Genomic DNA, 22,672 nt, shown 5'->3' with positions numbered 1-22,672 from the left:
CGGACCAGCCAGGCATGAAGTCGAACGCGCCCAATTTTTCCTTGAGTGGACGTTAGTGTTTTACGTAATGGCGTAAGAACCAATGAAAAGGATGAAGGGCGGTCCCGTGGACGGCGTTTCTGTTTTTACTGGAACACCCTCACGATCGTGCCGCCTAAGCCTTACCGCCAGTTTTAAGTAACGTTGGGCGCTAACGCCTTTTTGTCCTGGACACGTTTCAAAAGGTATTCACAATCTCTGCCGCGCAAAAACAGCTGTTTGGATAAAAGTGTAAGACTGAAAATTGCTTCAGGAGCATTTTAATGTGGTTTGTAGGTTGTATATTTTTTCTGTGTCCTAGTGAAATAGCTTATACAAACGATGCTATCTTCGCCCAGGCTCTTAGGAGGGGTGGGGGTTGCGGTTGGGGTTGGATGGGCTAAATCCTGTGTTGGGTCCTTAGGATAAAATGCTGCTGTAACAACAAAACGAACATCCCCCTCCTCCACAACTCGGGGCCCGGGGCTACGGACCGTTAGTAAGGGCTTAAGTCCGGCCATGCTTACGCTATATTGAAATATTTGGGTCGTGGGAAATTTTAACATACCCACTTTGAATGTAATGGATGTGCAGAAGGCTTGTAATTTATGGTAGTACAGTGTTGTAGTAAATTGGATGGTTTATAAAATAAAAAATAAACGGCTCAGTTTTTAAATGACTCCTCTTCTCTGGGTTAGGCGAGCTGGTTGTGGGATTTTCGCCATTAACGCGACAGAAAGGTAAGACTCCAAGTCTTTCACTAATGACAGGTTTAGCTAGCGATTCACTGAGTTAACGACTGGTTGAGCGGTGTTTAATTTCCCCGATGGCTTAATTATATTGTTTCCCCCAAATGTTTATTTTTCTTTTTACTTTGCACATGGCTGCTTGGCTACATTATGGCGTTTTCATTTTTGAATGTTGTAAGGGAGTTTGATGTAATTGTAAAATCATCTCCACATATTAGAGAGAAAATCAAGTGTTTTAAGTACCTCATATCAGGATGAAAAAGATAGCGAAGATGGATCATAAACATGCGATTTAATGGATAAAAATGTATCGTTCAAATTTACACAGCCTGTAAGACCATTGGGCAAAAAGGAATTTTCAGTTTGTATTTTTGCAATGGTTAGTACCCGATGAGTGGAGATGTAGGAGTATTACGTCACAATTTGTACGCGACGGCCATTTTACCGGGGGATGTCGAATGTGTCATGCGTTGCTCAGATGCCGAAACTTTGGTGTTTCTTTTCAGTGTTAAAGTTTCGCATAAACGAAATTTATATCGAATGCTTTGAGCCGTTTCTTCATAACATTTGAAGAAAACAATCTACCACCCCTGTTGATCATAAAGTCTAAATACAGTCTAAATATCTTCTGTTTCTTTACCTTGATTTTTGCAACTGAAGGTATACAAAAGAAATCTACATTTGGGTTGTAGTTGCTGCTGTTACTGCTTGTTCCCCGGTAAAATGACTTCCACCTCGTTTTCATTTATGCATACTTTGGACAATGATGTCATCTTAATACAATCCATTGCGTTAACTTATGTGCTAACTATACTACTGAGGTAGAAAATCAGCTGTACTGGTTTGAATGTGAGGTAAAGCTGAGTGTGGTTCAGGTGGAGATTCTCATTTATGACTTTTTTTATGCAGTCATCAAGTATTTCCCAAGTAATGTCATTCTTCTCAGCAATTGCTGAATTTTGAATGGAGTTTTTATTTAATCTGGGACAGGGAGTTCATACACTGTATGAACAAAAGTTTTGGGACAACTGGCCATTAAACCTACAGGAACTTTTATGACATCCCATTCTATATCCATAGTCATCAATATGGAGTTGTCTCCGCTTTGCAGCTATAACAGTTACCACTCTTCTGGGAAGGTTTTCCACAAGTTTGAGTGGTTATTCTGGCTCAATTTAAGTTCAGGTTCAAGTTCAAAGTTTTATACTCATGTGTACAAAGTAGTGTACAGAGTACAATGAAATTCTTACTTGAATGCTTCTGAGACTAGACAAGAGCAGTGCCACATTACAGTAACTGAACATACAGAGTGAATAGCTAACAAATAATGCAGGCTATTGACAGGGTGCCCATGAGTGACCATGAGAGTTCAGATGTAAATTGTTTTTTAAACAGTCTAGCATGTGTGTTGTGTTAACAATATTGCACGTTTGTTGAACACACCATTAGTATATATTGCCCATTATATTGCACATAGTGAGCATTATTATTAGTGCACATTGTACCTCAACAAATATTTGGTGCAAGCGATATGTTTTACTAGCTTATTAATGTATATTTTGCTCAATAGCTATATGTTTCATGGATTATTACCATATATTTAACTCCATAGCGATATGTTTCATTGGCGTGCACATTAATGACGTTTTTACATGTCTGAGGTTTTACTGTATGCTGTTATAATGTGAAGGTATGTTGTAAGGCCTTGCAGTTAAGAACTAAGGGTGTAATGGTACACAAAATTCATGGTTCAGGAAGGGGCTGGGCAATTCATGGAAAATTTAATCAAAACCGACATTCAGAACCTCAAAATGACATAATTGTCAGTTACTTGTTTTTTGTTTTTTGTTTTTATCCTGTTAATACTAAAATTAATACTTTCCCCAGTGTGTGTTCATTTACTGTCTCCTTAAACAAACTACCGTATGTACTGTCACGTGACTCCGACCCGTCCGTCTGTGACACGGAAGCAGCATGGAGGAGAACTCGCACCTAGCTGACTGAGCAACTCGAGCAGCTTGTACCGAATACCACCAATCGGTTTCAACACTAGCAATATTTAAAATACAGTGGAAACCATTTATAGTGATCACGGTTATATGGATCACTATAAATGATCACCATTTATATGGATCGAAAAGCTTGAGACAGAATTATTCCTGTATATATACTTTTTAAATAATTTGCTTATAGTAATCAAGTAGTCTGCTTACACTGTTTATTTTTGGTCTTTTTATACATAACATATGGAAAAAATTAAAGTTTTGGTAATTCTTTTTTTTAATGGCCTACTTTGACTTGCGATAACCCATCTGCTTCTGGCTAACTACCTGTGGGTAATGTTGTGTGCACAGAAAATATGATTGGGGGGGGGGACTTTCTTTCAATGATCAATATAGACTCATCAAGAACATATGTGATAAATTACCAAAAACAAGATGCAGCAGTGCAGTACTGCATTATAGTGTAGTTGAATTATACATTGTACATAATTTAATTTGTGCAGTACTGTAATTTGAAGTGTTCGAAACAGTTGTACTATATTTGAATGAGTCAATAAAATTCAGTCAATAGCAACACTGTCAATTTCATTACCTTATACAGTGGTACGCAGGGAAATGAGTCACGCGGCACGTCTCTCAGCGGAAACAGAGTAACGCTTCAGTCTCAGCCTCGCATTCGCTATGATAGCATCATGTATATTTACACTAGCTGAATACATATATTTTGACAGTAAAAATACATTTAGACAATGATAGACAGTAACAGTAATTATTATATAATAAAATACCTTTAAAATAATGATTTCTTATCAATTATTTCAAAATCAATAACAAACTAATAAATTTAATAAATAACAAATTAATATATTTAATTATAATAATATTGTCGTGCTGAGCGGGGACGGAACGGAGACAAACACAGGTCTACATCAGAGTACAATGACCGGACTGGGGAAACAAACTGAAACGCGGAAAAATACATAGGACTAATGACACCAACCAGAAACAGCTGATCAAACGGGATCGCGCAGGAGGTTAACGAGGGGGCGTGGCACATGGAAGGAGCAGATGATCGGGGCAGGACTTTAGGGCATCATTATTTCTTATGGGGAAAATTCGATCATAACTCGAACTTTTTAGGATTTGAACCCGAGTTCTGAACGGATTAAGTTTGAGTTCTGAGGTACCACTGTATTTGTGTAATGAATATATGAATGTCAATTAGATGGTACTCTTCCCTGAGACAAAGAAAAAAAATCTTATGATCATTGACTTATAGTGATCAATTTCACCCAGACAGAAGTGATCACTATAAAGTTTATTTTGTTTGCAAGAAATGCAAGCTATTTATTTTCTACTTTTAGGGAACTTGCTTTTTACATTAAAACTATAATGTGACCTTTTTCGTAAGATGTTTTCTTTTCAAGTGATTTGTGCTTTGATTTTAGTTGTTCGAAATATTCAATAAATAACCATAAATGGTTAGTTTGTGGATTTCCTTCAATTATTTTGCAATCATAAAAATAATATATACAGTCTTTCGTTAGAAAAAATATCCCAGCTTTAATAGTTTCATATTTACAGTTTGAACCTTATCAATGAAATATGAGTGGGGAAAAAAAACAAAAATAAAATAATGCATGTTTTTGGGAAACTAAAATGTCTGCCGACTGTGACTGACTGTAATGGTCAATGCATATGTCACTCTTTCACGAGTGCTTTCAGTTGCGGATGAGGGGAATGTGACTTAAATTTCGTCATCTGGAGCTGGCTGCGGACGACTGGTTGGTGTGCGTGTAGGTCGTTTTTACGTCTAGCGGCGTCTAGCGGAAACCTTGCGCATCCATGCAAGATAATTGATTAGGTATTTCCTGTAGGTGGCAGTGTGGACTTTCACAGATCAGCGGTCAACAACGAAAGAGTGGAGGAAGAATTGTTGCTGTAGTATTATTTATGGTGAGCAGCTGTATGGGGAGGGTTGGCGGTATCTGCATATCTAATTTTTCTTACTGTCCAGACATTATACTGAGGTATACGGTATTTTAAAAGGCAGCAGTATTACGGCATTTTGAAATCTTAGCAGCAAAATTTTGCCGGGTGGGTGGGGCACCAGGCTGGCGTTTGCGCTGGATGGGATGCCAGTCCATTGCCAACCACATACACGCACATGCTCACACACCGTGGGCAGTTCTGAGTTGCCAGTTAACCTAATTGATTTAGTTTACAATGATAAACAGCAGTTCTGTAATGTAATTTACTGCATCATTTAACAGAAAATGTTTAACATGAGGAAAAAATTAACAGTTTACCATTATTTTGCAATTCCTTTTTCTGGATATGATATTAAAGCACATTCTCTCATGATTATCTTAAATTATAATTGTGTTTTTATTATATTTTAATATTGGTAGTATTGGCTTTGGCCTGAAACAACACGACTCTTCAATTATTTAAATACTGCTAATGCCCTAACAATGTTCTATCTCTATGTAGTTATTATATGGAGAATAAAAGCAATTAATTAGAATGGTAATAGTGACGGTGCTATGCTGATGATCATTGTCACGCTGGACAGAGATGGACCCCAACAAGCCAAGACCACCAAGGCTTGCGGATGTGACCCGCTTACCCTGGCTGCTGCAACAGGCCCGGGGCGCTGGGCGGGCCCCCGGAGTACCAGATGTCCCTCGTGCACGGGGACCGCTACTGCCAGACCCAGGCATTGGGCGGACTGCAGGAATGGCTTTTTCAAGGGGGTTCCTACCGCGGCAGTGTGGAAGGGGGCCTCGAGAGCCTGCAGGAGGACCACTTATGAGCTTTGCCAGGGGGCTGAAGTTGCAGCCGGAGGAGAGCGAACTGGGCCGTGGCCGAGGTCTGCATCTCCGCGCTGGAGAACCGGAAGTCGGGGTTAGAAAGGAGGCATTCGTTCCAGGACAGGAATCTGGCTCAGGTCATGATGTGAAGCTGCAGGTACTAGGACAGCCTGCGGCATCAGACCTTCCAGAGGGCATGCCAAAGTTAGAAGCAGAGGAGCTGGCGCCATCCCAAGTGAAGCAGGTGCGCAGCCCATTTTGCTTCACCTTAGTGGAGTGTACTTCATAGGTGACCTTTGTCCACCTTTGTGTTTTGACATCGGGCAGGCCAGTCCACTCTCCTCGGAGTCGTCACTGGTGTCTATGTTTCGGGGGATGGGAATTGAGCCTGCGAAGACCTCTTGGGGCAGAGGATTGCCATCTGTGGGTGAGTTTCTGTGAGGTTTTAAAAACTCCCAAATACATAACCCATTTTGTCAAGGCCAATAGTTCTGAATGGCCATGTTATTAATGGTTCTTGGCAATTATGATATGAGATATGACATCTGGTCTTTTCCATCTGCATGGAAAATTAAAAATGTATAAATTTCAGTGTTTCTCCTAGGTTTACAGCTTTGGGGGGGGGGGAGACAGACACCGACAGGATTCATGGTGTTCATGTGTTTCTTTTAATGACAGCAGTCAATATAACAACTGAGCGTGCGTGCAGCAGAACATTTTTTGCATAGCTTGGAATGGTTCTTTTCTGGTGATAAAGGAATCGGGAGCAAAATTAGGCTCAGGTTCAGCATTGATAGGCATGTAAAAAGAAAGACATACTGCATGTAGACGCTCTTCATACCTTTTTGAAATACAGTTACTTTTACTGTGGTTACAATCTGTCATTGAAACATTACATGAAAATATTTCTGCCTTTCAAAGAAATGCTGGTTATTGTCCTTAAACCAGCAAAAAATAAAAAATGAAATCGTGGTCATTGGTTGGATCATTGTACACTCTACAGTTTAGGTAAGCCCAGAATACAATAAACCTTGTTTAGATGAGATCCTGGGGAGAACAACCAGGGGGAGATCATAGCGGTAACCCAGTACTCACTGATTGTTTTGGAGTAGCTGAAACCCTTTTTTGCCAAAGAGAGGTCGATTTGTGGATGTTCCCATGATATCACAATTTCTGTCCAGTTTTGGGCTCTATGGTAGGGTGCCAACCTACTAAAGGAAGGCTACAGTTAGGTTTCTTTTGTCCAAAACAACCCTTGAGGGATTCCACAACCATGTGGGAAAAGGTTTTGCGACATACTGAAACCAAGAGAATTTCTGGCCTTCTACAAAACTTTGACACAAAAATTGGTCAGAAGAACACCATGTCAACTGGCCAAGGCAGTGTGCTGTTTTTGGGCATATATCTTCATCATACCCTGGGGCACTCTGTAGGGCAGCTGGGTGATCCCGAATTACACTGAATTCTTGAGGGAAAACCCACAGCCCTGCCAGAAACACTAAAAATTGAGGTGATGACCTAAAGAACACTGCTGATACAGCAGTGGAATTACTTGAGCAACATGAAGGTGCTGTAGTGGCTGTAAAATCCCAGACCTTAGAATGGAAAACTGGAGTGACATAAATTCATCAGTCTTTCTGAAATTTGGTAATATGAGAAAATACTCCAGGTGTGCTATACTTAAAAAATGTCTACCCAGAAATATGTGTACTTGTAATTCAGGGAAAGGTTGTTAATTTTTGGTACAAACTCTGAGGTGTGTGCTCTTATCCAGAAACTGCTTACATTTCTGGTGTCACCAGGTGCATTCTCCTGAATTATCATATAAATAGTACTGTATAATTAATATTGTAGAGTTTAATTTCTGTTTTTTTTTCCCCCATACCTTGCATATTTTAAAATCCATTGCCCTCCACCTTTGCTAAATAATACTTTGTGATATGTGTTCCTGTCATTTTATGGTAGAGCTTTTTTGCTGAGGCTTTTCATAAAGGTACTTGATGGTAATGGAAAAATGGAAGACAACTCAGTAAGCACTTTTATAAATAACTTGCAGTTTCATATATACTTAAATTTCCAGTTTTCAGCACAACTGTTGCAATACCTGTATAGTATTCATATTGAAGAGTCTCGTTTGCTGCATGTTGTTTTTAGGACGTAGCCCTGTGGTAGAGCCTGGCCCAGCTCAGCAGATATCCAGGAAAACACGAGGCAACGGCGAGGACAGACCTCTAGAGGTGGTTATGGGACGCGGCAGGTATGGGACTATTATGTTAGCTGTAGTCAATGTGCGGTGTCTGTGGGGAATTAAGGAAAGGGAATAAAGATCAATTGGTGTTTGGTATGTTTGAAGATTACAGCCTAAAATAACCCAACCTTGAGGGGCTTGTTTCATGTCAGGCATTGAGCAAGGAGACCTTACTACTTGATTGCTTGCAAGGCTTTATAATTGAATTTCCATTGACTTTTCTAGGTGTAACGGTTGACTGGGTCATGCGCTTACTCTTTGAGCGGACTGATGTTAGTCTTTATTTTTCAGTTTTTTTGTAACAATGGTTATTCTGTATTTTAATGTATATTCCAAGGAATATTATATTTAGGTGGCACAAAATTGTTGTGTTGCAATAAGATTGTTTGACGCATGAGAGATTTTGAGGTATTTATGGAATCTGAGATCTGTTTGCAGTTTCCTTCAACAGGATCAGTCTCAAATGGTTGGAGTTGGCAGAGCAATACCCTCTTCCGTAGCCTGGGGAAGAGGAACCATAGCTCCCCCTGCTGGTTACCTTCTCTCTCCGTCTCCTGCTGTTCCCACGCTTCTGACTGCTCCATCCCTGAAAAAAGAGCTTCCTGGTGGCCCCTCCGCTATTCCCAAAGGAGAACTACAGATGGAGTCCCCACGGTTGGTTGTCTTTGAGCCCCGGAACAGTCATGAAGTTGTTATAGTCATAATCTATCTGTGCATATTAATGCCAAATCTTCGTGCCTAAAATATTATAATGTAAAACAGTCGTTAAATCTCATATGGTGTTGGTCAGGACTTTCCCTTGTGATTCTTCAATACAGTGAGCCATTGCAGAAAAAAGGCTCAATGGGAAGCCCAGTTCCGATTGGCTCAAACCACATCCCCATTCGCTGCAAGAATGAGGCCGTGTTTCAGTACTGTGTGACCTTCACGTGAGTACTTGAAGTACTGATTTTCTTTAATCAATTTATGTATAGCTAATAATCTCTGTATATATAAGCTTCTGTTTTTTTTTCGCGGTTCTAGTCCAAATGTGGAGTCCATTGGCATGAGATTTGGCATGATGAGGGAACACCGTTCCATCACAGGGAATGTGGTAGCCTTTGATGGCTCTATTTTATACCTCCCTGTCCGCCTGGATGAGGTGTGTCACTGCCGCCGTCACAGTTCCTTTTACTTAGCGTGTGTTTCTACGTCCGCAGGGAATGGAAGAGACATCCCTGTATCGCAGTTTCTGGTATTTTTGTTCTAACTCCAGGTTGTCCATCTGAAGAGTGAGAGACACACTGACAAACAGGAGATCGACATCAAAATTCAGATGACCAAGATCCTGCCCCCAAGCTCTGACCTCTGCATCCCTTTTTATAATGTGGTCCTCAGAAGGTAATGACAATATGCAAAAAGCTTTGTATCTAGATATGGTGAAATGCTAACAGTTTTTTCATAATTTCTTTTACTTAGGGTTATGAAAATCCTGGGACTGAAACTAGTGGGACGGAACCATTTTGACCCCAGATCTGCTGTCGTTCTGGGTAAACACAGGCAAGTGGCTGTGTAAATACGTTGGGTTCTCAATTTACACAAAAGTATATTTCCCTCCCGCTGTCCCTAGGGCTGGGATGCCTGGAGAGACTTTGGTGATGGATAATGGATGGATGTTTTCCCTCAACCCCATGTAATTTGTTATACGTGGTATATGGCGTTATTTTAAATAGCATTTTTAAGTTTGTGTAAAACAAGAATCCACAGTATGTAATTCAGTTTGGGGAAAAATCAAACATTATAGGTATAATTTTGTTCCTAAGGTCTGTTTTCGCTGTAGGCTGCAAGTGTGGCCTGGATTTGCAACCTGCATCAAGCACACTGATGGAGGCTTGTACCTTATGGTTGATGTGACTTGCAAAGTACTCCGAAATGACTCCGTCCTGGATGTCATGTGAGTGCATCTAAGCAGTGGCATCAGCAGACCCCACCATCCATAAACATGCTGAATATAGTGGCTGGAATCAGATTTTTAAGCTGTTGGCATATGATTTTCCTTTTTTTCCATTGCATGGACAGGAATGTGATTTACCAGCAGAGCAGGGAGAGCTTTCAGGATGAATGTTTGAAAGAGCTGGTTGGCAGCATAGTCATCACTCGCTATAATAACCGCACGTACCGCATCGACGACATAGAGTGGAGCAAATCCCCAAAGGACACCTTCACCTTGGCAGATGGCTCTCAGACGACCTTCATCGATTATTACAGGTACTCTGCAAATAGTGGTAAGGTATGACCTGATATGGCGGATTGGTGAAACAAGCACCTAAACTTGAAGAACAACAAGCTTTTTAGGGATCGAGCATATTCCAAGTGACCTGCATTATGTGTCTTGTATTACACAGCAAAAATTATGGCATTACTATAAAAGAACTGGATCAGCCCCTGTTGGTGCACCACCCAAAGGAAAGGTCGAAGCCAAGAGGCAAGGTAAGCCTTCCGCAGACCACCTTGGGGCAAGGTAAGCCTTCCGCAGACCACCTTGGGGCAAGGTAAGCCTTCCGCAGATCACCTTGGGGCAAGGTAAGCCTTCCGCAGACCACCTTGGGGCAAGGTAAGCCTTCCGCAGACCACCTTGGGGCAAGGTAAGCCTTCCGCAGACCACCTTGGGGCAAGGTAAGCCTTCCGCAGACCACCTTGGGGCAAGGTAAGCCTTCCGCAGACCACCTTGGGGCAAGGTAAGCCTTCCGCAGATCACCTTGGGGCAAGGTAAGCCTTCCACAGACCACTTTGGGGCAAGGTAAGCCTTCCGCAGATCACCTTGGGGCAAGGTAAGCCTTCCGCAGACCACCTTGGGGCAAGGTACGCCTTCCGCAGACCACCTTGAGGCAAGGTACGCCTTCCGCTGACCGCCTAGCAACTTGTTTATTTTTATGTTGTAGGGTTTAAGTTTTATTCATAAAACAAAAACAAATTCCATAGGTGTGCTATGTCCTATCTACACTCACCTAAAGGATTATTAGGAACACCTGTTCAATTTCTCATTAATGCAATTATCTAATCAACCAATCACATGGCAGTTGCTTCAATGCATTTAGGGGTGTGGTCCTGGTCAAGACAATCTCCTGAACTCCAAACTGAATGTCAGAATGGGAAAGAAAGGTGATTTAAGCAATTTTGAGCGTGGCATGGTTGTTGGTGCCAGACAGGCCGGTCTGAGTATTTCACAATCTGCTCAGTTACTGGGATTTTCACGCACAACCATTTCTAGGGTTTACAAAGAATGGTGTGCAAAGGGAAAAACATCCAGTATGCGGCAGTCCTGTGGGCGAAAATGCCTTGTTGATGCTAGAGGTCAGAGGAGAATGGGCCAACTGATTCAAGAGCAACTTTGACTGAAATAACCACTCGTTACAACCGAGGTATGCAGCAAAGCATTTGTGAAGCCACAACACGCACAACCTTGAGGCGGATGGGCTACAACAGCAGAAGACCCCATCGGGTACCACTCATCTCCACTACAAATAGGAAAAAGAGGCTACAATTTGCACAAGCTCACCAAAATTGGACAGTTGAAGACTGGAAAAATGTTGCCTGGTCTGATGAGTCTCGATTTCTGTTGAGACATTCAAATGGTAGAGTCAGAATTTGGCGTAAACAGAATGAGAACATGGATCCATTATGCCTTGTTACCACTGTGCAGGCTGGTGGTGGTGGTGTAATGGTGTGGGGGATGTTTTCTTGGCACACTTTAGGCCCCTTAGTGCCAATTGGGCATCGTTTAAATACCACGGCCTACCTGAGCATTGTTTCTGACCATGTCCATCCCTTTATGACCACCATGTACCCATCCTCTGATGGCTACTTCCAGCAGGATAATGCACCATGTCACAACGCTCGAATCATTTCAAATTGGTTTCTTGAACATGACAATGGGTTCACTGTACTAAAATGGCCCCCACAGTCACCAGATCTCAACCCAATAGAGCATCTATTGGGTGGATGTGGTGGAACGGGAGCTTTTGTGCCCTGGATGTGCATCCCACAAATCTCCATCAACTGCAAGATGCTATCCTATCAATATGGGCCAACATTTCTAAAGAATGCTTTCAGCACCTTGTTGAATCAGTGCCACGTAGAATTAAGGCAGTTCTGAAGGCGAAAGGGGGTCAAACACCGTATTAGTATGGTGTTCCTAATAATCCTTTAGGTGAGTGTATATCATTCACTTCCCCAGATCTATAAATGACCTGTAAATGAAAATTATTGGAAAGCAGTGTGCACACACTGTTTGTCCAAGACCGAGACCTACGTACAACTCAGTTTTATTAATAAATATGAAGCATTTATAAATGTTCTGGTGTTCTGTCACTACTTTTTTGGGGGGTAGGGTGATACATTTGAAAAATGTAATTTATGCTGGTGTACAAAGCTCCCCATGGAAGATTACATGAAATTACCACATTTTTTTGGTATTCCCTTTTAATGGTAACTGATGTTAATTTTTTGCCAGTTGATAACTGGACAGATACTTCTACTGCCCGAGCTGTCTTTCATGACTGGCATTCCTGAAAAGATGAGGAAAGATTTCCGAGCCATGAAGGTAAGATGCTTTGATGAATAGTTCTGTCTCCCTCACCTTTACAAGATTTTTCTGTGATGGGAAGTGTGGAATCTTTATTGCATTTTAAAGATTGTGTTGAATGGTGGTGTGCATTTGTCTTCATCTAGGAATTGACGATGCACATCAACCTAAGTGGGGAGCAGCACTCCAGTTCCCTCAAACAGCTTCTGCAGAACATCAACTCCAACCAAGAGGCACTGACAGAGCTGACCCGCTGGGGCCTGGAACTCAAAAATGACATACTAATGGTGCTCATTCTTTGCATATGAAGTGTCATTGGTCTTTGGGCAGTGTCTTCATAGACTCCGTTTGTGGGTTTTTGTATTGAGCCTTTGTAACAAAGCATATAAATAATGCACAATACACAATACAGTTAACACAAAGAGACTTATTATACTCTGATCTGGGCATCACCGTGCTTTCAGCAAGTCTCCCCTAGGTATAAACAAAGTTTTCTTTTGTTCAGAGTCTCCCCCATCTGTTATATTCTCTTTGGTGATTAGTACTGTTTGCATGACTGCTGCCTCAAGTCACTGGCCTGCATTTTCCATTCTTGGCAGACTGAAGGAAGGACACTGCCCTTGGAGAAGATCTGCCTGCAATCAAACTCCTTCATAACTTCTCCAGATGTCAGCTGGTCCAAAGAAGTGGTCCGGGATGCCTCTATCTGTTGTGTGAGTGTTCCCTTCCCCCTTCCCTTGGTGCTGTCTGGCTGTTCTTTATTTTGATGCATATTTCCACATTGAAGTGTGACTAAACTAAATATACTTCTTATGAATGAGGCACTTTTCAGACTGGTAAGTGGAACTGGGTGCTGACTAAACTCATTGAACATCCTCAATAACAGCGTATGAAATGGTAAATGTGGTAGAAAAGTTTAGACACTCTGGCAGCGTGTGGCTCAGTGGGCTAAGCCGTGTGCCTCTAATCACAAGGTTGCCGGTTCAAGCCCAGCCTCAGCACGTCTGCGGCTCCTTGAGCAAGACCCTCAACCCCCAGCTCCCTGGGCGCTCTACAAAAAAAAGAGCAAGTTGAGGGAGGCGTAAAAAAGAATTTCCCCATGGGGATTAATAAAAGTGTCATTATTATTATTATTATTATTATTATTACACATTTTCTTATTGACGAACATGTCAATGCACGTTGTCCAAATCATTGTGTAAGATAGGCAGATCACAAGCATATAACTGTCAAGGAGCTAACTAGGGGTAAGTGTAGCTAGGCTGTGCTTCCATTTATTAATCGGTGCCAGTTGGCGCTGGAATGATGTGTCCCCATGGGAAAGGTCCTTATGCAGGGTCAGCCAGTGTCCAACATCCCTGGAGCATTTATGGGTAATGGCCTTGTTCAGAAGCCCAATTGCAGCAGCAGTCTTTTGGCCCTGGGATTAGAACCAGCAGCCTTCATATCACAGGCACAAAGTCCTACTTTCTGAGTCGCACACAATCTTGAGCTGCAAGAGGTATTGCAGGGGTAGGCAACCCTGATCCTTGGGTGCCCGGATCCAGCAGGTTTTCTATCCTACCTGATGAGTTACTATCTGCCTGAGATCATGTGTGGTTCATCAGAGACCAGGTAGGATGGAAAACTTGCTGGATGCTGGCACTGCATGATGACGGTTACCTACCCCTGAGCTATACAATACGCTACCAACATAAGAACTTAAGAGAGCTATTCAAATGTAAGAATTTTCAAATGGTTCTTTTAATTGCCCATATGAACTTAATAGACTCATTTTCAATAATGGATCAGCCTAGCTAGACAACTGGTCAAAGGAAATGAATCTTTCGCACAAAAACATGGAAAAGATTGACAGCCAATACCTTTGGGAAAGTGCCCTGCAGGTTCTGAAACTGCTTATGGTGTTCATGGAAGAGGTGGATAATGCAGTTTATCGAAGGCGTTGATGTTATTCAATGTTGCTGACACCTCAATGTTAAACTGCCTGTTTATCCATGCATCTCTGTTCTATAACCAACTGGTCAGTTGTGGTCAGCCTATAGCTACTTGCTGGAAATATAGGGCAGGATGCTGGGGACATCCTGGATGGGATGCTGGTCCATTGCACAAAATTATATCCTGAGGGCAATTTACAGATTCCAGTTTACCTAACAGCTTATTTTTGGGCTGTGGGAGGAAGCCCACATGAACCCAGGAACATGCACACTTCACATGAAAAACCTGGGTGAGAATTGAACTCACAACCTGATGATGTAACATTGCAGTGCTACCCACTTAGTCACTATGGTGCCCTGGTTTATTTTAACTACCAAAATCTTTTCAAAGCATTCTTATCAGTACAAACCCTTTGACTCATATAAGTTATTTAACAACGTGATTGAATTTCCTCAGGTATGAGAATATTTTTAGAAACAAGTCGACTGCCTCACAATAAACTTTGCTGCCTCTGAACTGTGTGTGTGTGTCCATCCCAGATCCCTTTAAACCGCTGGAGCATCTTCTACCCAAAGCGATGCGCCGAGCAGGTTGAAGAGCTGGTAGTCACCTTTGGGAAGGTGGCTGGACCCATGGGCCTGCGACTGGATCGGCCAATCCACGTGGAGGTGAAAGATGACCGCACGGAGACCTACATTAAGAGTATCCATTCCCAGCTGAACAGTGAGGTAAAGGCAGGAGGGTTATGGGGATTATTTAAGCATTCGGTTGCTGTGTTAGCATGTTTTCGTTTGACTTGATTTTTAAATGAGACCTTGCAGAGAGCTTTTGTGCTGGTGTCCTGTCAAAGCTCATCCAGTTCATTCTTCCCTGGACTACTACTCTCTCCTGTTAGCCCAATGTGCAGCTGGTGCTGTGCATCATCTTTGGCAACAGGGATGACCTGTATAGTGCTATCAAGAAGCTTTGCTGCGTTAAGAACCCTGTGGCTTCCCAGGTAGCTTATGCTCTTGATCTTAATCCTTAATCTCAGCCTTTGCATGCTGGTTGTTTTTTGTTCCTTTTCAGTGCCTCCACCTTTATTTAATTTTATATTCCACATTTCATTTTTTCCAAAGCATCTTTTCCTGAAATGTTTCCTGACTCAGGCTTTATTTAGTGTTTTTAAGGCTTTATTTAAAATGGTTAATCATTGCTGATCTCCATGTAACAACATGGCAGTTACCTCTGACATGAGAGATGGTCATTTCTATTAAATCACATTTGTTTTTGGTTGCAGACTTATTTTATTGTCCATATCTCTCTGTATTTGCCATCAGTTTCATTAGTTGTTCCTCTTGTGTGTGACATTAATGATCAGACATTTAAATCTTCCTATATTTTGTTTCCTCCTTGCTGGCCGAATACTACAGGTCATAAATGTGCGCACAATCTCGCAAAGTCAAAAACTGAGAAGCATAGCTCAGAAGATCTTGCTGCAAATTAACTGCAAGCTGGGAGGAGAACTGTGGACTGTGAATATTCCTCTGGTTAGTAGCATTATGGGTTGAGAGACTGACTCATTACCAGCCAGCCACATACAGTTGCTTGCATCCTTCGACTTGATACAGATGTAGGTAGATTCATATGAATTCTACCATCACCCTTTCAGAATAGAATTGTACAGTGCTTCATGGGATTGACTTCTGATAGCCCTCCCTGATCTGAACGACAGCATGGTATTACGTTTATCGGCATCAGTAGTGTTCTGTTTGATTTATATGTACTTGCATATTCATATTTTCCAGAAAAATCTAATGGTAATTGGAGTTGATGTTCATCATGATGCCAGCAAGAAAAGCAGATCTGTGATGGGATTTGTGGCTAGTCTGAACAGGTAAAGTATTGGTTTGGCTAAGATGCCTACGTTTGTTGCATCAGATCAGTTGAGGAGTTGCCCTTTTCCTTTCCACAGTTTATTGACTCGGTGGTATTCAAGAGTGATCTTCCAAATGCCGAATGAAGAGATGATCAGTGGCTTCAGAGTTTGCCTGATTGCGGCTCTGCAGAAGTACTATGAGGTGAGACTTCACTTCTCAAGCTTTGAGATTTGTAATTTTGAATAATTAGTGTGGCTGTATTTATGGCTATTTGTGGTTGAAAAATTTGTGCATTTCTAGCAATTTTAAGGTGAATGATTAGAACTTTACTTAAGGGCACTCTCAATGTGGTCTAACTTTGTGCCATAGGTTCAGGTTGCTCGGTCCTTACTGCAGAATGTGGTCGCCATAAGGCTTGTACCCCACTCAGTCAATCTAATTTTTTGTTAAAGGTTTGGTTGCAGAAGTTCCTGTATGTTTTTATCTAGTTTAGCCGCAATATCTCATGTCACAATATGCATCTCATTAATATTTTAGGCATGCTACTAATCTGCTTATCAAATTATGGGCAAAAATGTCTGTGTAGTGTTGAAAAGCTGGCTTCCATTATCTAAAGCCCTGCAATGACGTTTTAATTTGACAACAAACTAACTTTAACAGACATGAATGATTTTCTGGAGCAAAATTGTTTGGACTAATTGACCAATCGGTAAAATAGTTGATGGGTTAATCCATAGAAAAATAGCCATTAGTGGCAGCTGTACTAAACACTAAGAACAGTTTCTAAACTAATCAAACTTTTTACATCGTCATATGATGACAACGGTCATATGATTCACTGTGTACACCATTCCCATATTATGCCACATACTCTTCATCTGCAACAATTTACTGTAAATTTAAGGCACTATAGCTTAAATTTTGTTTTATGGTCATTCATTTGGGTCAAACATGGTAAGATGAGTGTTTATATGCCCATTTTAAGTGCTGTGTTTGCAAATGGTGCTCGACCACTTATGTAATAGTGTTTTCTGAAAGTCCTATTACACGAGGGTTAAATTAGCAGTGTACAATCAAACATAAAACAATTATCACCGAAGCTGTAACTCTTAAGTTAAAGTCATAAAAATAAAACCATTCCAGTAAGAGGGGAAGAACCAATAGGGATTCTTTTTGTAAACAACTAGGGATGCTCATTTCGATTAATTTTCCCAACCGACAACCGCCGTTCGTTAACCGAACATTAACCGTTAACTGATTAGATTAGAATATTAAATTCCTCTGGGGTCGGCGGTCCCGCCGGCGGGATCTGACAGAAATTTCGCCAAACCATTTAAATAACTCTGCGAGGTTTTATCATATACACATTTAAAAAACACCCTCAGAAACCTTGGACGGTCTTCAAATATATATATATAGGTAGAAACTAAATATATTTTTATAGCTTCGTGATACGAATAGAAAGAACAAGAGTGACTGACTTAAGCGTCTGCGTCTCGAAGCAGCTCTGATCGCCTTCCCACTTGCAAATTGCGCTATTCGCATGATAACAACATGATAATCCGACAGTTAGTATTGGATAAAGAAATATGTGAATACGCCCATTGTAACCGAAATAAAACAAGAGCACATGTCTGGGTAGTGTTTACACCGATCGGCTACAATATAGCACACGGATACGTCTCTGCCGCTGAAGCTTTGCGCCAATGTTTCCATTTTCAGCAGCAAAGCTCGTACCTGTGTTCATGGCTCAGTGGGCTAAGCCTGTGTGCCTGTAATCACAGTCGCCGATTCAAACCCAGTGTATTTAGAACGTGAAAAGCGATCTTCAGCTGAGATGCCACAAAACTTCATACTACTACTAATAATTAAAATATATATAAAAACATTTTAAACCGTTTAACTGATAGTAATATTCGGTCAAAATTAATTATTTCGGTTAACGGTTAAACGGTCAAAAGGAGCATCCCTATAAACAACCTCTGACCATGAAAGGCAATTTGCTTATAGCTCAGCAGCAGAATCGATATTTAGTCACACGGCAAGTATAACTATGGGTTTCTTGTGTTTGCTGTTTGTGGGTGTATTTGCCTTGGGCCACATCTGTTTGGTATGCTGGCACACGAGGAGCACAGTGCATCTGATTGGTGAGAATGACTGTCATACAAGGAGAACGGCATGAATTCATAAAATTCTCAGGATAGTTTAAACTGTGGGTCAGATGTGCTGTATAATGGGTATCCTAAATCACAGCCTTTGTGGTTTGCAAATCGCATTGTTTCAAATTGCGATTTTGGTTTGAAATCAATAAATTGTTTAATCAAAATACTTACTTTTTTGTCCTGTTTTGAAAGTACAGAAATCTGTTGGATAAATCGAATTGGGACGAGTGCATGTGGGTAAAATTTCCAGCTTCTATCATTCAGTAAAATTACAGCATGTTAAGATCTTATGGCTGATGATAAATGGACGTTCCCAATTCTACAGAATGTTTTTACAGTATGTACAATACTTATTTTTCTCCTTTATACTGCCTCATGAAGTATGTATTGTGCGTGTTAGATTGAAGAATAAAGCCCCCATCTTCTCTGGACATGAACCCTTGCCTGTGTTTCAAAGACAAAAGCTCCTACTTCTGTCCAAAAACGTAATTTTTGCTGGTTTAACTGCTGCAAAAAGTGACTCTTACACAATTGGTTTAATTTCAATTGACATAGGTGAGGACTTTGGCTACTATTCTACTTATGATATGGGATCACTTGAACAAACTTCCATGATTAACAAAGCTAAACCATTTTCGTTAGTGACCTGCTAAGACCTATTACTGGCCCATTACAGCAGTTGCCCTTAACTCACTGATTGTAAACTTCTAGTCTTGTGATGTTCTATGGTATGATTCTTTAGTAAAGTTTTTTTCTTTTGAATTTTTATATTACTTTGTTACTCTCCTGTCTCTGTACTTAAAGCTAAGGTATGCGATTTTGAAGAAACCAGCATATTTTGAAAGTATCCAGCTGAAAGTCCCACCCCTTTGCTCTGCTGCTCCTCCACCTCTTCTTCCTCCTTTCCGCTTCCCCAGTCTACCCTCCCCCGTCTCTCTCTCCCTGTCCTTTGTTTGAACATGGACGACCCCTGTTTCTGATTGGCTGGAACAGTGTTCTGTGGTTCAGTATGAGTCACTTAATTTTTTTTCCCGTTTACGGAGCCAGGGCTGCATAGAAATCCCCTTTTTTTCCGGCCAGAAGATATACAGAATGGAATATTCAGAGGCAAGAGAGAAAAAAAAATACTCCAAAAACTTGTGTGCCTCTGTGTGCAGCGTCCTCAATTTTATGGCAGTTTCTTCTGCTTCCCAAGTCAATCTGAGCTAAGAAAGCAATGTCATGTTCAAAGTACAGTTAAGTAAGTGAATACCTTCTCCACTGACTATAGACAATTAACAAAATGGTGCAATATTGCAGTTCAAAAAATATTAAGTAGGGCTGGGCAATGTGCGATATTAATATTGATATTGTAAGTTATGCACATGCAGTTCTCACTTTGCAAAAACTGCGACAGCTGGATTGATGTCAGGCTTTTACATATTTTCATACTGTACGGACATTGTACTGCGGTATAAGTTTTACATAAATGTTATTTTTCAATACAGTTCCAGTATTTAGAAATCTTGACGATAAAGCTTAAAGTTTGCCAAGAGCAGGGGCTTAAGTTTCCCTAAAGCATTTATATTCTGTCATGGAAATAATTTGGCAACGTTTGCAATATTAGTGATTTTGTTCCTTTTCAATATTTAGTATGTCATTAAGTTTAAACTATTACCGCTGATTTTGCATGAGCTCTGCATACGCTCTGCGAGCCAATCTGTCATTTTCATCCTTGCTGTTTAAATCAGCCATAGATTGGGTTTGGGAAAATTTTATTTAGAACACTTATAAATAAATCCCAATTTTTATTGCAAAAAAACACATCATGATATTTGAATTTTTGCAATATCATGCAGCCATAATATTAAGAACTATGTAGTAACTACAACATGAGATGATAAAGTGATTTGACAGATTAGCAATCTGAAGTGGCGCTGGGGGTAGGATAAGGGAGAAGAGGGTAGAGAATGCTGCAGCACTATTAGAATTAGCAACTCGCTGTGGAGGGAGCAAGTGTAAAACATTTCAGGCCACAACCTCATACTTGTGTGGAAATGCTGCTGACCAAGAGTTTTCGCACCGCACCCTGATGGACATAATGTTTAATCCTCCAGACTGATGTAACCTACTTGCACAAGGCATGAGTTTGCATAGCAGCAGCATGTATAAGCGTACGAGCTGTGGGCATCAAGTTTAAACTGGCCGGTCAGAGTACTCAGCTGGTTGGTTGAAGTAATCTTGGTCTGGATTTTTACTTTGTTGGATCCACACAATCCAACTCTAAAAACAGGAAACTCGGGTCTTCATGTGAATGGCCAGTTGGTTGACATGTATTTCTGGGTGTGACTATTGTCTTGACAGATGAACCACAGCTTCCCAGAAAAGATCGTGGTGTATCGGGATGGTGTTTCTGATGGCCAGCTGAAGATGGTGGAGCTCTATGAGATTCCACAGCTGCTTCAGTGCTTTAAGACTTTCCCGAATTATGAGCCCAAGCTGACATTCATCGTAGTCCAGAAGAGGGTGAACACCACTCTCTACTTGTTGGGGGGAAATGGGCACAGTACCCCACCCCCAGGGACAGTCTTGGACCACACAGTCACCAGCCGCGAATGGTCAGTTCTTTGGTTGCATTTCTGGACCTTTATTCCTTCACACTTAAGCATGTGCATACTTGCACGGGATTGATGAGCCTTTTGTCTCATCCAGGGTGGACTTCTACTTGATGGCTCATCACATTCGACAGGGCTGTGGTCTGCCGACACACTATGTGTGTGTGTACAACACAGCCAACCTCACCCCCGACCATTTGCAGAGGTGAGCTGTAGTAGGTGTGCTTTGGCGTGAGCCCATTCTCAGAGCGAGTTGCATTTTAAAAAACAAGACTGCATTTTCCGTACTCTGCGATGCGAATTCCAACCTTAATCTGATTCTCCCCCCCCCCCCAGTAAACCACTTAAAAGTATGCACATGCACTTTTCCCTCACAGTAAATACATAGTAACCACTGCCCACAATTTATTAATTTATTAAAACACTTTAATGGTGTTCATGAGGGTTTTAGATCAAGTCTCCTGTCCCTTGAGCATGATTCATAACCCCAGTTGCTTCAAGGAATCTGCCTGTTCCTGCTCTCTGATCCTCACTTCAGACAAAAGCATCTGTCAAATAAATGTAAATGCTGCACGTTGTGGTTATACACATATTGAAAGTATTATGTAAAACTTTCCCAGGAACTTTGTATTGTATTGAATAAGCCATTGGAAGATGTATTTGATGTATGAATCTGTATTCACATGTAGCTGCCTTCAAGACCGTTAAGTAGCCAACATTATATATCTATGGAAAGCAACAAGTCCACTTTTCTGAGATAAAGCTGTGATTCTGTCAATAAGACTAGAAACACTAACCATTAAATGGCAGTACTACACCTAGAAAATGAAGAGTGTGATTAGTATAACACAAATGTAATTGAAATGATCCCCCAGCAGTAAAACTTTTAATTCAATTGAGGGAAAAAATAGCAATTCCCAGGCTCCACTAGCTGTGCCACTGTCACAGTGCACCAGCAACGTCTCAGGAAGTAGGTGAAATAACCAGCATGTATTTATGATATGATATATATGATCGGTTTTAATTGTGCCTCCTCTGAACAGGCTAACCTTCAAAATGTGCCACTTGTACTGGAACTGGCCCGGCACCATCCGTGTTCCGGCACCATGCAAGTATGCCCATAAGCTGGCCTTCCTTTCCGGCCAGTACCTGCATTCGGAGCCCGCCGTTCAGCTGTCTGACAAACTGTACTTCCTGTGATCAGCACCGCAATTTTCTCTGTGCGGTGGCTGTTCTCCAGTTTTGTCATTTTTTCTTTGTCTGATGACTGAAAGAGTTCAGTTTTATTACTCATTTATTTGGTTTGACTCCTGCGTTGCGGATTTGATACTGTTCAGCATTAAGTTTTACTTTACGCTAGCACGCTAGCTTTGTGATATTTTTATTCCTGTGTTTCTAAAATGTAGGTTGTCTCATGCTATACTTGATACCTAATTAAGTATCAAACACCTAATATTTCAGCTGCTTCTTGACAGGTTTAAAATGCTTAATTTGAAAGCCTGTATAAAGCTTCCATTAGCCACACATGCATTAAAAATTGAACGAAAAATTAAATGTTAATGGTCAAAGTAAATTGAGTCTTGCACCGCCATTTGTGACCAGTAAGTGTAGTAGAAAATCAAAAATGTTGCACACGGTTCATTGTGGTAGAAAACAATTTTACATGTCACTCTGGAATCTCTCATGAATGTCTCTGTGACTTCAGATTCGGTCATTACGTAGGCAGT

General features: G+C 41.1%; 1 protein-coding gene across 4 annotated transcripts; it reads left to right on the top strand.

Moving 5' to 3' along the window:
- Positions 1-86: 86 nt before the first annotated feature.
- piwil2 (piwi-like RNA-mediated gene silencing 2) lies at positions 87-22,518 on the top strand. 4 transcript variants are annotated; one of them, XM_023838408.2, is made up of 25 exons: positions 87-224; positions 717-758; positions 4,648-4,726; positions 5,346-5,827; positions 5,911-6,010; positions 7,738-7,840; positions 8,270-8,485; positions 8,650-8,760; positions 8,855-8,972; positions 9,087-9,211; positions 9,290-9,370; positions 9,651-9,764; positions 9,890-10,078; positions 10,216-10,300; positions 12,324-12,413; positions 12,542-12,682; positions 12,995-13,108; positions 14,870-15,058; positions 15,226-15,327; positions 15,743-15,859; positions 16,118-16,206; positions 16,285-16,390; positions 20,695-20,948; positions 21,043-21,150; positions 21,989-22,518. In XM_023838408.2, exons 4-25 carry the CDS (start codon positions 5,348-5,350, stop codon positions 22,143-22,145), a joined length of 3,189 nt encoding a protein of 1,062 aa, XP_023694176.2. In that variant the 5' UTR covers positions 87-224; positions 717-758; positions 4,648-4,726; positions 5,346-5,347; the 3' UTR covers positions 22,146-22,518. The 4 variants fall into 4 exon arrangements, with proteins under 4 accessions (XP_023694176.2, XP_023694177.2, XP_023694180.2 ...); XM_023838409.2 differs by having other exon boundaries at positions 4,645-4,726; XM_023838412.2 differs by lacking the exon at positions 4,648-4,726.
- Positions 22,519-22,672: the final 154 nt, after the last annotated feature.

This window comes from Paramormyrops kingsleyae, chromosome 2, assembly GCF_048594095.1.
Source record: "Paramormyrops kingsleyae isolate MSU_618 chromosome 2, PKINGS_0.4, whole genome shotgun sequence".
In the NCBI taxonomy this organism is placed as follows: domain Eukaryota; kingdom Metazoa; phylum Chordata; class Actinopteri; order Osteoglossiformes; family Mormyridae; genus Paramormyrops; species Paramormyrops kingsleyae.
Note: the sequence above shows the minus strand (reverse complement) of the source record. Positions and strands in the feature narration are given on the sequence as shown.